Source organism: Callospermophilus lateralis, chromosome 17 (genome assembly GCF_048772815.1).
Source record: "Callospermophilus lateralis isolate mCalLat2 chromosome 17, mCalLat2.hap1, whole genome shotgun sequence".
NCBI lineage: Eukaryota > Metazoa > Chordata > Mammalia > Rodentia > Sciuridae > Callospermophilus > Callospermophilus lateralis.
Window position 1 is genome coordinate 67,021,631 of NC_135321.1, and position 14,687 is coordinate 67,036,317.

The window sequence follows — 14,687 nt, forward strand, 5'->3', positions numbered from 1 at the left end:
GGTCCAGTGGTCATTTATCTGTAGTCCGCCACGTGGAGAGAACTCAGGTGCCCCAGGGCTGGGGAGGTGCCTGTCACTGTGATGCAGGGTTATGGGTCTCTTCCAGGACGCTCTTCCCAGCCAGTGGCTGCCGTGTGTGTGTGTGGGGGGGGGGGGGGGAGGATTTGTAAGGAAGCTACAAACGCCTTTCCTGGAATAAGGGAAACAGCAGAGGAACATTCCAGAAGGGAAGCCTAAGTCTAGGAAGACAAGATACAAGCAGGGGCTCTGGCAGAGATCGGCTCTTCCTCTTTCAACTGTGGTGACCGTGATAGACAGGTAGAGAGATATAGCCCCTAACCCAAAGATGGCTCTTCATTCTAGGAAGTGAGAGTTGGAGATATCGGAAGCCATTAAGGCTCAAACCCAGGGTCTTATTCCTGATTTCATATCATCTTTTGGTTTCTTCTTCTTCTACTACTACTTCTTCTTCTCCCCTCCCCTCGCCCTCCTTTATCTCCTCCTCCTTCCCCCTCCTCCCCCTTCCTCCCCTCCTCTTCCTCCCCCTTCCTCTCCCCTCCTCCCCCTCCTCTTCCTCTCCCCTCCTCCTCCTCTCCCTCCTCCTCCTTCCCTTCTCCCCTCCTACTCCCCCTTCCTCCCCTCCTCCTCCTCCTCATCTTCCTCCTTCCCTCCTCTTCCTCCTCCTCCCCCCTCCTTCTCCCCCTCCTCCCCCTCCTACTCCTCTCCTCCTCCTTCCCCTCCCTTCTCATCCCCCTCCCCCTTCCTCTCCCTCCCCTCCTTCCCCCCTCCTTCTCATCTTCCCCTCATTCCCCCTCCTCCCCCTCCTCCCCCTCCTACTCCCTCCTCTTTCCTGCTCCTCCTCCTCATCAGCTTCCCCTCATTCCCCCTCCTCCTCTTTCTCCTCCTCCTCCCCCTCCTATTCCCCCTTCTCCCCCTCATCCTCCTCCTCATCTTCCCTTTATTCCTCCTCTTCCTCCTCCTCTTCCTCCTCCTCCCCCCTCCTTCTCCCCCTCCTCCCCCTCCTACTCCTCTCCTCCTCCTTCCCCTCCCTTCTCATCCCCCTCCCCCTTCCTCTCCCTCCCCTCCTTCCCCCCTCCTCCTCATCAGCTTCCCCTCATTCCCCCTCCTCCTCTTCCTCCTCCTCCCCCCTCCTCCTCCTTCTCTCTCCTCCCCCTCCCCTCCTCCACCTCCTCCTCCTCCTCCCCTCCTAAGTAGTAGGGTGCCTCACAATACCTGGATCCACTCTTGAATGGAACTGTGACTCTCTAAGAACATGTAGCAAACCCTTATTGTCCCCCAGGGAACTTAGGATTGATTTTTGGCCGTCTGCTGGAGAAGGAGGCAGGAAAGGCTGCAGCCTCAACCCCTGCACACAGACCATAGGGGGTCCTGGTGCTCCCTGGGGTCCCAGCAGGGGTCAGATGCCAGGGTGGGAAGGGCGCACCTAACGTGTTCAGTTGTGCCCCAGCTCTGGTTAATTCAGCCTGAGTAACTTGGGAGGGGACTTCACAAGTGGGCCTCCCACCTCCAGATAAGAAACGCTCTGCTTTCAGGGGGTCTGGCTTGCCTTGATGGGTGAGGTTGGGCATGGCCCTCCTGGCTCTGGGGTGAACGGAAAATCTACACACACACACACACACACACACACACACACACGTATTATCACCAAAAAGTGTAAATTTTAAAGGTTTTAGTCTTATGGACCTAGTGGCCAGATTTCATCCTAAGTGGACTGCGTTCATTGTGCTGCCGGCTCACAGGGAAGGGCTGAAGGAGAAGCTGCCGAGACAGAACCTGAGCCTGTGTCCACACTGAGGTGGCCGCTCACCTCCTTCATCCTGAGTCCCGGGAACTTTAGATAATGACGGCATTTTATGCTTTTGGATTCCATCTGGGGAACGTTCTGGAACCACAGACGTTGGCAGCATGGCGGGGGGTGGTTTTGTCACGAGGTAGCACCTGTGCTTTGCTGTGTGCGGCTCCCTTTGCCCTTGGCGTTGGAGGCGGGCGGTGGGCGCCTTCTCACCTGTGCTCTCTCACGCAGGAGTTCTTCGACCATGTGAAGAAGCTCTGGGACGACGAGGGCGTCAAGGCGTGCTTCGAGAGGTCCAACGAGTACCAGCTCATCGACTGCGCACAGTAGTAAGTACCAGAGCCGGCGGCGGGAGCTGGGGCGGGTGGTCCAGGGGCCGAGAGCAGCCTCATCGAGGGGTGCGTCTGGCAGACAGCGCCGAAGGCCCAGCAGGAGCAGAAAGCTGTGCTGGCTCGGCCTCATGGTGTGGTCAAGTCCGTCACTTCTTCCCTCTGTACGGGGTCGCAGGCATGTTTGTAAAATGGAATGGACGTAAGCCAACGGCTCATTATGTTTCATTTTGGAGCAGGGGGGTCTCCATATTAAATTTTAAAATAATACCAACACACACGATCAAGGCCAGACCCTTAAAGTGACGCGGTCATCTCGTTGGTAATCCAGCTGGTGACTGACATAATAAGCACATCTGAGGGGAAAGCGGTAATGAGACCACGCCTGATGCCAGGTGGACTCCTTACTTTCCCCTGAATGTTTATGTTCTATTTCTTGTGCTGTTTTTAGATACATTCTGTTATTGTTAGACAGTGAGGCTCCCCAGGAGAGTGTCCAATAACCGAGAAGTTCTAGAAGTGTCTGGTGCTCTGATAACAAACAGGGGACATGACACTTGTTTCATGTGGCCCTTTGGACAGCAAAGAGCTCAGAGCCTCTCAGCCTAAGCCCTGGGACTGGCCCTCAGGAACCTGCACCGTGAGTGCTGATCCCAAGGAGCAAGCAGGCCTGTGGCCACCGCGCCCTCCTCTCTGCAGAGGTGCAGGCACCATGGGGGTGGGCATGGGGCACCCAGCAAGGTCCCGCCTGCAAGTGCTGAGCAGGGTCATGGCAGGAGTGGGCGCTGGAGGCAGCAGTATGGATGGGAAAGGAAGAGTGGCCACCTGAGGTGAGAGGTGGGCCGGGGCCAGGCCCTCAGGGCTGAGGCCATGTCGAGGAACTTGGGCTTTCTTCCAGTGCAGTTAGTGGCTTTGACTGGATGAGGGAGAATAGAATGGAGGAGGCAGAGCCCATGGAGTGGCTCGGGTCAGGGCAACCGTGGAATTGCACACTGGGAGCCCAGAGGCAGAAATGAGGAAAGGGTTTTGGGCAGCACAGTGCCATTTTCTGAGATGGGGAAGCCTGGGAGATTTAGTCTGTGGGATGGTCGGGGAATAGAGATCTCTGATTTGGGCATTTTAAGTTTGAGATGCCAAAGGGATGGAGAGTGGAGACCTCAAGCAGGCCATTGTTATAGGAGCCTGAAGCTCAGAGAGAATCATCCATTCTGTTGCTGTAACAGAATACCTGACACTGGGTAACTTATAAAGGAAAGAGGTTTGTTTTGGTTTATGGTTCTGGAGGCCAGAAATCACCAGATGAAGCAATGGCATCTGGTCTGTGCCATCAAGGACCTCGTGGCAGAAAGAAAAGCAAGCAGAAGTGAGAAAGGGCTGAACTCCCTGAAAGTTGACTCCTTCCCCATAGAACACTAATCCATCTGAGGCTTTGCCTAGGACCCGCAGCCACCCACTGGGTCTCACCTCCTGTGCTGCTGCGGGAGATTTGCTGCAGAGCTCCAGGGCAGCTTGAGATGTTGCGGGGGTCAGCAGAGGCTTGGCTCGGGCGGCACTTCCCTTCAATGGTTTAGAAGCCACAGCAGAACCAGGTGCTAAGGCCCAGGGGGGCGGACAGGGGCATTGCTGGCTCAGCCCGTCACCATGGGGACACTCACCCTGTGCACTGCCGCCGAGGTGCTTTGTCCGCCTGTGCCTGTGGGCCCTGAGCACAGACTGGCCGGGGAACCAGAGTGCCACTCAGTCCCACACTGGAATCTCTTTTTTAAACACACACAGGAAAATAAACAGACTACTTATTCGTGCATCACCACGGTGGTACAATCAATGATCCAACTTTAAATAGAAAATGAAAATATAAGGTTGAGTGTGACAACCGGGTTCAGCCCTGGCTCCCGGGGGTGCCACGCGGGGCTTGGAGCAGGTTATTTCGGTGGGAGAGACAATGGCGTCTATGCCCAGTTGGCCCTGGTAGGATTCAGTCAGTAGCTATCAAAGCCCTCAAGAGTGCCCAGCGCAGAGGAAGCCCCAGAGAAGTTCTGCCTCTCGCTCGTGTGTTCACCAGCACAGAAACCGAGGCCCAGGGAGGTGCACTGAGGGCTGTGGGGTCACGGCTGCCCCGTCACAGGTGCCACCTCACTTTCTCAGTTCTGGCCTTTCACACGCAGGAAGCCACGGATAGAGGAGGCCTTGCAAGTGAGGCTCCCGGCCTCAGGCCGAGACCTTCCAGGCTTGTCAGGAATAAGACATGGTCAGCCCAAGCCTCTGTCCTGACCTCTGTGCTGGCCTCCGTCCTGGCCTCTGTCCCCAGCCGGGCAGAACCACGGGAACCAGTCCCACGCCAAGTCCTTGGGATCCTGGATTACTCCTCACTTCTCTGCCTTCCCTCGTCTTATCCGTGTTAATGCACGAGGGAATCACGGTGGTCCAGAACCCTTCTCTCTTGACAATTGCCTTGATTCTCCTCTGTGCTCCGTTCTGAGGTTGAGGGAGTAAGGAGCTCAGAAGCCAGTGGCATTTCAGTCACTCCGCCAGACCCATGTGTAGCTGCCAAATCCTTCAAGTTGCCAAATGAAATGTTCAAAGAGAAACTGTGTCCGTCTCCCACCTCCTCCACTGGGTGAGAGGAGAGGTGCCAGTCAGATCAGCAGAGGGACGGAGCGCCACGCAGCCTGGGGCCACGATCCTCACGCCTGCTGTCCAGCCCATCAGGCTATGATCCCCGGGAACCAGTCTCCTTCAGATCTGAAGCCCGGCTCCGGGCTGGGTCTTCTGCAGAAGCCAGTGCTCAGTACATGCACCTTGAAATGCAGTCGTGGGTCACCTAGCAACAGTGCTGAGAACCGCCTGTTGGCAATCTCACCACTGTGCAAATGTCCTGGGGTGCACTCACGCAACCCGACTGCCTGGCCTTCTACACCCTGAGCTGTGTTCGAGGTGGGCAGAACAGCTCCAGGTGCATGGGTGCTCAACACAGAGAGAAAACCATGCGACTGGGAGGCTTGATGGGCTCAGGGTGCTCTGAGCTGGCCGTCCGCACATGGCCTACCGTGTTACCGAGCTGTCCTTCTCTGTGAGTAGGACTGCACTCCAAAGCAATGACAGCAGAGGTGGTGGACACGCGAGCCCCCAGGGGTGCCTGGCAGGTCGTGCCACCGCCATCGCCACAAGCACGCGAGGCCCGCACTGTGCTGGGACACCAGGCAGCTGCCAGGTCACTGACATGGAGACCGTTTTTCCGTTGTCACCTCGGGGTCACTCCTGCCTGCGTCTGGGATTGACGGAAACGTTGTCCATGTGGCTGCAATTGGATTGGCAGAGCCCCTGGTTGTGCACTGCTAGCAGGCAGTGCTGACCGTAGCCTTCAGAAGTGCGCGGGCCTCTACACTTGCTTGTCCTCCCCACACAGCCTCCACGCACCTTCTTCCCCTCATCTAAATGACTCTGGGGCAGACCCAATCTACACCTTGGGGTGGCTGAGTCGCTGTGTGTCCCTTGTGGGCTGGCGTTGTGTCCCCCACAGGCTTGCACTGCACTCCAAACCTGCAGACACACCAGAAAGGGGCCAGGACCAAGGCCAGTGAGGTCATGCCTCCTGTGGCTCAGCTCCTGGGGACACTTGAGGAACTGCAGATGCTGGGTGATGTCAGGATCCTGTTCGGGCTAGGGAGGCGAAGCCATCGGCTAGGCACCCAGGAGAATCTGGCAGTTCGCCTGTGCGTCCAGCAGTGCTCCCTTAGGTGGACACCAAAGAGAACTAAAAACAGACACTGAAGCAAAAACTTGAAGGCACATGTTCTTGGCTCATCCATCACAGCCAGAAGTGGAGACGACCCACGTACCCATCAACTGACTGGTGGACAAACCACATGTGAAATTCCACACCGTGGAATATTATTCATCAACAAAAAAGGAATGAAGTCCTGATAAACCTTCTGCAGAATGGATGAGCCTTGAAAACACTGTGTTGAGTGCAGAAGGCGACACCAGGGCCACTTGTAGGTGACTCTGGGTGTGAAGTGTCCGCAGAGGCACCTCCTCGGAGGCAGAGGGAGAGTTGTGGTGCAGGGACTGGGAGGGGAAGCTGAGTGCCTGTGGTCTCTGGGATAGCAAGAGTGTTCTTGAACTAGGACCTTGCGAATATCCTAAAACCAGACTTGTAGGCTTTAAAGCGGTGGGTGTGGGGTTATGGGGTGCATGGTGTCCTATCTTATATGAATTATATCTCAGTTTTAACAAGAAAGATGGCAGAAGGAGGGGGAGCCCAGGCAGGGGGCGTGTAGGGAACACAGTGGTCACGTTGGGCCTGGCGCATCTTGGTGCCTTCTCAGCGAAGCTAGCCTCGCACTCTGGCCTCCTGCTCCCCAGGGTGCTCTTCCACATGGCAGGGAGGGAGTGCCTGCCTCTGAGGCCTGTTCTTCAGACAGGCCAACCAGCAGCGCCCAACACCAGGTCCCAGGCCTGTGGGTGGTGACCATCCAAGGACTCCAAGCCACATAAAGCACAGATTTAAAAGGCTGTTGAGGTCTTCGCTGGCTGCTGCATGTGCAAGGAGGCTGCAGGTGACTCAGTGGCTGTCGAGAAGTGGTTCTGTCCTTCCCTGTCCAGTCCTCCATTCCCAGGGGAGCAAGGGAGATGGGTTTTGCTGGGGCTGGGCCACTTCGCTTCTGACTCTATCCTTCACACCAGCCCTCGGCCAGGTTGCTGGGCCCCCTTGACCCAGGCAGTGTCTCTGAGCTGGGGCTGTGGTTGGACAGAGCCAGCCAGCTGCTCCGTCCAGCCCCGGGACCACCACAAGAGGACTGTGGAAACCATCATGTGGCTGAATCTGAAATTTCGTACTTTCAGTAAAAATGAGCGTCTTTGAAGCAGTAAGCTGTGCAAATTAACAGAGATCATATTTGATGCAGAATTTCCCAGGTCCTGCTGTGAAAATCATAACCCAGTCTACTGAATTACCCCCAAGATGCACTTCCTCTGAGTGTAATAATGAGTGATCACGTAACCATGGAAACAGCTATTTTAGGAGAGAGAAAAACCAGAGAACGTGGATCTTCAGAATAGCTTCATAAAGTCAGACTTTGCTTGATGTAACTCTGAATGCCTCGGCTCTGGGTAGGTTCGTGGGCTTTGTTCAGCTACGTAAGCTTGCTCAGGAGCGCATCCATTTGAATAATTGGTTTTGAATACTTGCAGAGAGAATATTCCAGAAAAAAAAAAAGAAAAAGAGCAGGGAAAAAGATCAGGTTACTCTTCGGCTACAGTCCCAGGTCTGTCCCTGTCACTTGTCAGGAGTCTCCATAACCATGTTCACTGCGGCCCCAACTCCAGCCAGAGGACTGGCAAGTCCTGGAATACTAGGGTTCCAGGACAATCTGGAAATCATTAACACCAATGAAATTTCAGCTTCAACATTATTTTTTGCTGGTTATTTTAAAATAAAAGAAACTGCAATTTTAAATACATATATTACAGTATACACTAAATTCATTAACTTCATAACAACTACCTGGGTACACATACATATTCCTCTTGGCGCTTATTTTGGCCTTTATTTCTACCCATTGTTTCAAGACTTTCTGCATCTGAAAAAATTGGAACTGCTTATAGGCAGTACAATTAGTCTTTCTGTCATTGTACTTATGAATAGCAAAGGTAGCAGCCAAAGCAGAGCAGGTGAACCGGATATCTCAGAGGTAAGTCCTGCATCGAGTATTCATTTCTTTACCCTCATTTGAAAACTCCTACATGCAGAAGAAATTGACGCATGCAGAAGAAATTCTTGACACCACTTACCACAAATGTTTTTGTGTGAAAAGTGGTTTTAAATACCTCAGATTGAGCGAAGCTGAGAGCCATAGCCGAGTCGGAATGATGCATGGCATTTTTGCCAGAACAGAGTGGTTGAGACATGTCGCCAGCAAGCCATTGAGATGATAATGGTTATGTTAAGCTGTGTATTCAGTTGTATATTAGACCCCTGCTGTCCGGTCTCGGCCTGCTACTTTGGAGTTCTTGAGGGATTCCCGGAGAGTTCCCATTGGTTGGGGAAGTGCGGGAGGAGGGATTTCCGGAGGAGGGATTTCCGGTTGGTATGGTGTGTCGCGGGAGAAGGCCGCCTGCGTGGCGTTTGCGGGAGTTCGGAAATAAAGTTTGTTCCTGCTTCAGTGGCTCATGATTTGTGCCCAGCCAGACTGCGGCAGAGCCAGGTGAAGTGGTGCACACTTGTAATTCCAGCAACTGAGGCAGGAGGATCACAAGTTCAAGGCCAGCCTCAGTGACTTAGAAAGGCCCTAGGCAGCTTAGCAAAACTCTGTCTCAAAATAAAAATAAAAAATGGCTGGGAGTGTAGTTCAGTGGTAGAGCCCCCTGGGATGAATCTTCAGTACCAAAAATAAAATGCAATATCCCAGAACAAACACTGCCTTGATTGAAGAGTGTAGTCCACCCCGTTTGTTGCCTGGTTCAATCCTCAGCCTCTTCCTGGAACATCTTACCAAGCTTCTGATGGTGTTTACCATTTGCTATATGTTGCTAGATTCATGCAAAAAGCTGTGAACTTCAGGTTTTATATAGTAAAATAAAACAAACAAAAGAAAGCATCCTTTCAATGCCTTCGAGCTGTAAATTTCAGTTCCAGAAGTTGGAACTGTGTGGGGAAAGCCAGGCTGCTCCAGCTTGGCTGAGTGAGGCCCCAGCCCCAGCCTCCAGGTGCTGCTGGGCCTTTCTGCAGCCTGCAGGCACCAAGCTCCCCAGGGTGTGGTGGCCACACTCTGCATTTCAAAATGCACAGCAAGTGCCAACGCAGAGTGGTATTTTATTGGAACAAATATGTCCAAGTGGAGTGGAGTGAATACAGGGCATCTCGGATGCTCTGTTTATGCTTTTGCTCATTGCAAGTGAACCAGAAGACCTCTTTAGCCATTTTATTAGGAACAAAATTGAAATCCAGTGATCAGAGGTGAGAGCAGAGCCTTTGCCAGGTTGGACCCCGCTTCATTCCTGCTGGGCAGGAGGTTGTGTGGAAGTATTCTGGCACGTGTGGATGGCTGGTTGTAAGCAGTAGCAGAAAAATAATTTTATTTTTGTTTTCCTTGTAGCCACAAGGAATGTTTTAAGTTAAATTATGCTGAAATGTGAAAAAGGGAATCATTATAAATTTTCTTCCTTTTGAAGTTGAGTTTTTAACCGTCGTGAACAACTCTTCGCAGTCCTATAGCATGAATGTGAAATCCCGTCAGTACTCTATTTACGGCACTGGAGTGGGCTGCGTTTTCCCCTGGGAAGAGGGCAGCTGGCCTGCCAGGGGAACTCCAGCCCCTCTGGTGTTAGAAGAGCAGGCTGTGCACCTCTGTCCCTTCTAGGTCTTGCCCCTGGTGGGCGGGGGGGGGACTGCTCTCCTTCAGTGCCCGCAGAGAACCAGCAGGGCCTGGGCATGGCTTGGGGGTAGAGCACATGCTTAGCATGCAGAGCCCTGGATCCTGACCTCAGCAGGCACATAAAAAAAAAAAATACAGTGAAATGATAACGGCAGGATCTAGATAAAAGGTATTCAAGTGTTTTCTTTGAAATTATTTCAAGTTGTTTAGTGTTTGAAATGCTTATGATAAAATATAGGAGAAAGAAAGAAAACATATAAGTGTATGTGATCCGAAGTGTCTAGAAAAATGTCACATAGTAGCACAGCTAATAAATTGGAGGTCCCCCCAAATTACAGACCGATAAGGCATTTGAATATGTGAGGGGTTTCTTCAGTTATTTTCAAATGTTTGCAGAATCCTTTGAAACACTTCCAAGGAGCCCAGGGAACTCAGATGGAAAGCCACTAACTACGAAACTGCTCACCAAAAATACAGTTCCAGAATCATTTAAGAGGCGTGTCCTATATTTCTTAGCTTCACGTGCACTTAGAGGAGCGCTCGTATTTGTTGAAACTTACCACGGAGGGGCTATTCCATGCACGGGATCTGAGTTAACATACTAGTCTTCACACTGACCCCAAGGAAATTTTGATCCTGTCAGGCAGAGGAGAACTCAAAGTCACACAAGATGACGCAGGACTCCATGGCACCACACTACCACTTGATGTGGCCAGGATCTCACATTTGAAACCTGAAGATTTTAAGACTCTTTTGGAGTAAAATGTCAACAGGCATTCTGTGACCTTCCTATGCTGGCCAGGTGGTGCCAGGCACTAGTGTCAAAGATGACGAGCACGGCCCCCCAGGTGGATTGACCAGGTGGATTGTCAGAGGGCTGCCACTTGCCCAGATTCTGAAGTGACTCTTGTTGACTTTCCATGTCAGGCTACTGCATGGTGATGGAGTTGTAGGAGCTCTTATCAGGAGAACTCTCATGACTCAATCATAAAAAGACCAATGCCTCACCTTTTAAATGGCAGAGGACGCATCTTAGACCCTCCCCAGTGAGGTGTATAAATAGCCATTAAGCACGTGAGAAGATGCTCCGTGTCCTTGGGCATGAGGGACCCAGAACCCCACTTCATACCTCCTCCATGGCTCTAACCCAAACAGCTAAAAGCAGCATGGGCGGCTGTGGAGCCACCAGCACCTCCTGCTGCTGGGGGAACACTGGTGGCCAACAGCATGGCCATTCCAGAAAGGGACCACCAGCCCCACTCCAAGACCTGCCAGCTCACACCCAAATGGAAACTCACAGACAAGGGCTCCAGCAAGGAAGAGTGGGGACAGCCACGTATGTGTCCGGGGCTGGCCAATAGGTGACAAAGCAGCTAGCCACCAGCAGCACCATGTCACCCCTTGAAGGAGCCGGCCACACACCTAGGGGAGGACACTGCTGTCCTTCAGTGCATGCATCCTACTGATGGATGAAACAGCTGTGCTAAGTCAAGGAAGTCAGACTGAAAGGCCACATGTTGTTTGATTCCTTTTATATGAAACGTCCAGGCTGGGGTGCAGTCGGGGCAGAGCTCTTGCCTGGCACACTTGAGGCCCTGGCTCTGCCCCAGTACCACCAAAGGAAAAAATAATCATTGCTGTGAAATGCCCAGAGTGGGACAGAGTAGGGACAGAGCAGATGGGGGTCCCACAGGGCTGAGGGGTGGGAGCGGACGAGTGGTCACTCCAGTGGGCCCAGGTTTCTTTTTGGAGTGATGGAAATGCTGCAGCTGTGGAGATGGCTAGTGATTCTGGACACACAGAAAAGTCCCTGAATCATGTGCTTTCTTGGACCATCGGTAGCATTAATCTAGAGATGTCTGATCACCTAAGTCCGCCTGGTTCCAGGGTCTTTCTGGCCAATACCAAGGCCCAGCAGTAATGAACAGAGTGCTCCGCAGGAGTAGAGACTTTCCTGACCCCTTCCACGATGGTGACTTGTCAGGGTGCCACGGTGCTGCCCAGAGCTAGAGCCCAAACCGTCAGCATCCATGCACACTTTCCTCTAAGAGGGGGAGGGGAGAAAGAAAAGTAAAAATAAGATACGAGATGTGGGTCCTATAGTGAACATATATATGTCTTAAGATCTCAGACTCGAGCAGGTGATTGACAGGTTGTTTCCACAGGCTCGGGACTCATTCCCCACACAGGGCCTGACACAGGGACAGCTCACCAACATGAGATGCTGGGGCACGTAGCAGCACTTCCTTCCTCTCACAGCCAGACAACGTGAACATGTGGGTCTGACCAGGGTCTGTGAGCTCCCCACTCTGGCCTGGCCAGTGCACCTTACTGACTGCTCAGGTGAATCCGTGTCCGGTGCTAGAACAGCCTCTGGCCCCACAGCAGCTGTGCCGTGAATTTGTCAACAACTGGATTTTCATATTACAACTGCGCGTCTTAGCCTTTCTCTACACCATCATTCATTATTCTCCTGTAAACAAAAATCAATGTTTCTGTGAAGCTAGCCAGATCTGGTACATTATCTGTTATCTGTTCACCATGGCATGCTTCACAATAGCCAAAAATGGGGAAAAACATTATTCATCAATTGAATGAATACAGCACAGCTGTATAAGGGAATATTATTCAGGCATAAAAAAGAAAAGTTCTCAGGCTGGACGTGTGGCTCAGTGGTAAAAGGCATGCTTAGCACATGAGACCCTGGGTACCATCCCTAGGACCAAAAAATGAAACAAAACAAAGTGAAAAGAATGAGGTTCTGATATACCCTACTATGTGGCTTCCTTTAGAGCAGAAGTGTTGACTGCCTTGGAGAAATGGGAAGTAGATCATGTAAGTACTTCCCTCTTCCCAGGAGAAAGTGAGAATGTGTTCACAAGACCAAGAAATGCAGTGAAAGCTTTGTAACAGTGTAGAGTATAAGGAAGCTGCTTTTAACAATTTCCTATCAAAGAAAGCATTGAAAAAGGAAAAAAGAAAGTCCTTCCTTCAGCTAGTATGTGCATCAGTGATTAGAATTCAGTACCTTTGTTTCTGCAGATCCACCAGGATCTCTGATACCCACAGAAAGCTACATTTGGGGTCGAAGCTCTCCTGTATTATTATGTTCACCTAAGGAAATCTAAGCACAAAATTTCCATTTGCTACTCACAAGAGGAAGTTGGGTGCAGGGGAGCCCTTGTTTCTCATTCTACTTGATATGAGTAAAATCCTTGAGCTGGGCATCACCTCTGTGAGGAGGGAATGGAAGGATCCCTCCTGGCTCCCTGAGGCAGGTGGTAATTGCTAAGGAACAGAGGCTCTGCTAAGCTACATGTGGTGGCTAAATATATCTTCTTCTAAGAGAGACAGGACTTAACAGCGTTTTGCCAAAAAAGGCAACTCTGTGTTACCCTCAATTGAACGTGTTTGATGACATCTCAGATTTCCTAACGTGAGAAACTCAGCATAAGGTAAACGTTGATTCAAAGGTCAGTTTCTCTTTCTGGTTCTTCCTCTAAAACATGGTATGAGCTGAAGGATCCTCAGCGAACCAGCTCCCAGACCTCTCAGATACCAACCCACAGATGCTCAAGTTCTTGCATAAAATGGAATGGTATCTGCCAGTAACCAGCACACAACCTGCCGTAGACTTCAAACCATCACTAGATGACTTCTGACACCTAAGACCGTGTGACTGCCCATAAGCAGGGGTCATAATCTACTGTCCAGGGAATAACGGCAGGGAGAGAGTGTCTGTGTGCTGAGGACAGAGGCAATGTCCTTTTCAATGGGATTTTCAACTTGCAGTTGTTGGCGGGTTGGATATGGGGTGCAGACCCTATTTGGTCTCTGGGGTGCCCCTCTGGGGAGCTCCCTGGTGTGGAAGTCCTCAGAACACAGCTCTCCACCCCTTCCTGACCACATTCATCTCCTTCTTCCTTCAAAGTGTCCAAAGGGGATGGAGGGGCTACAGGGCAATGAAGCCGGGAAGAGGCAAGGTCCTGGTGGCACCTGGGAGAACAGGAGACTCAGGAGGCCTGCGGGAGCGAGGGGCTGCCTTCTTTCAGTTCACGCACATGACATTGCGGAATTCTCAGTTTCGTGTCCACCTGGTTGGAATTCAGTTAGACTTCAGTTCTCTTTAACCCCAAACTTACTCTCAAATACACTTCTCCTCCAATGTTCTCTGATTTCCTACTAGTGTCGCTTTCTAGGTGGTTATTTAAAGACTGCCTGATTCCTGCAAAGAGATATCTGCCAGAGGCCTCCCTCGTCCAAAATATTGAGACTGCTCAGTGGCACCTCGTCCCTCAGTTGAGGAGACCCTTCTGCTCCTGGAGTTCTAGGCCAGAGGCACAGCTCTGGGGGTCCCAAAAACTCAGGCCTGATCACTCACCCCAGAAATCATGGGGAAAAAGCAGTGGTGGAGGGCAGGAAAGGACCTTTGATCAGCATGGCCATGTTGAAGGCGAGTGGGATCCAGTACCACAGCGCTGCCTGCAGGCCCCACCAGGAGCTCAGCAGTAGCAAGCAAAAGCTGGCCCAGAAGGGTCTGCATGCCCAGGTAGTGTGGTCATGCCATGGTCCTGTCGGTCATCATCTCAGGTCTGGTTGTGCATGGAGACTCTGCAGAGGTCCTTATTAGACCTGAGGGAGCAGCCGGGTGCCCATGAGCTGGGCGGCCTCCGTTCCTCTCCTGGGGTAGTGCCTCCACTTGAGGGATCCATCATCTGTCTGTGAGGCTGTGCTGTTCCTGGAACCCAAGGTGGCTATAGGTTTAGGGCAGTGACAGGACACGTCCAGGCACTGCTACAAGGGTCTGCAGCCAGAAGTCACAAAGGCTGGCAGTTGGATGTCCCTGCATATCTTACAGATACCTCGGTTACTCTTAGCCTGCTGTCCTAGGTGTTAAGGCAGGACGAGAAAGGTCAGGTAAACTTAGAGCACATCAACCTCTATGACACTCCTCAAGCCCTGCACCAGCAGAGCCGAGCAGGAACCCAACTGGAGGTTTAAAGTAATAAAGGGGGCTGGGATTGTGGCTCAGTGGTAGAGTGCTCGCCTAGCATGGGTGTGACCAGGGTTCGATTCTCAGCACCACATTAAAAAAAAATAAAGGCATTGTGTTAAAAAAAAAATAAAGTAATAAAGGAAGCCAGGTGTGGTGGTGCACACCTGCAATCC

At 51.9% G+C, this 14,687-nt stretch overlaps 1 protein-coding gene across 3 annotated transcripts in view; it reads left to right on the forward strand.

Moving 5' to 3' along the window:
• Gnal (G protein subunit alpha L) overlaps nucleotides 1–14,687 on the forward strand; it is a 117,216-nt gene that overhangs the window by 75,888 nt on the left and 26,641 nt on the right. For all 3 annotated transcript variants that reach the window (XM_076837021.2, XM_076837022.2, XM_076837023.2), the window contains one exon: nucleotides 2,045–2,142. In XM_076837021.2, coding sequence (XP_076693136.1) covers nucleotides 2,045–2,142 — 98 coding nt within the window. The remainder of the gene's footprint in view (nucleotides 1–2,044; nucleotides 2,143–14,687) is intronic.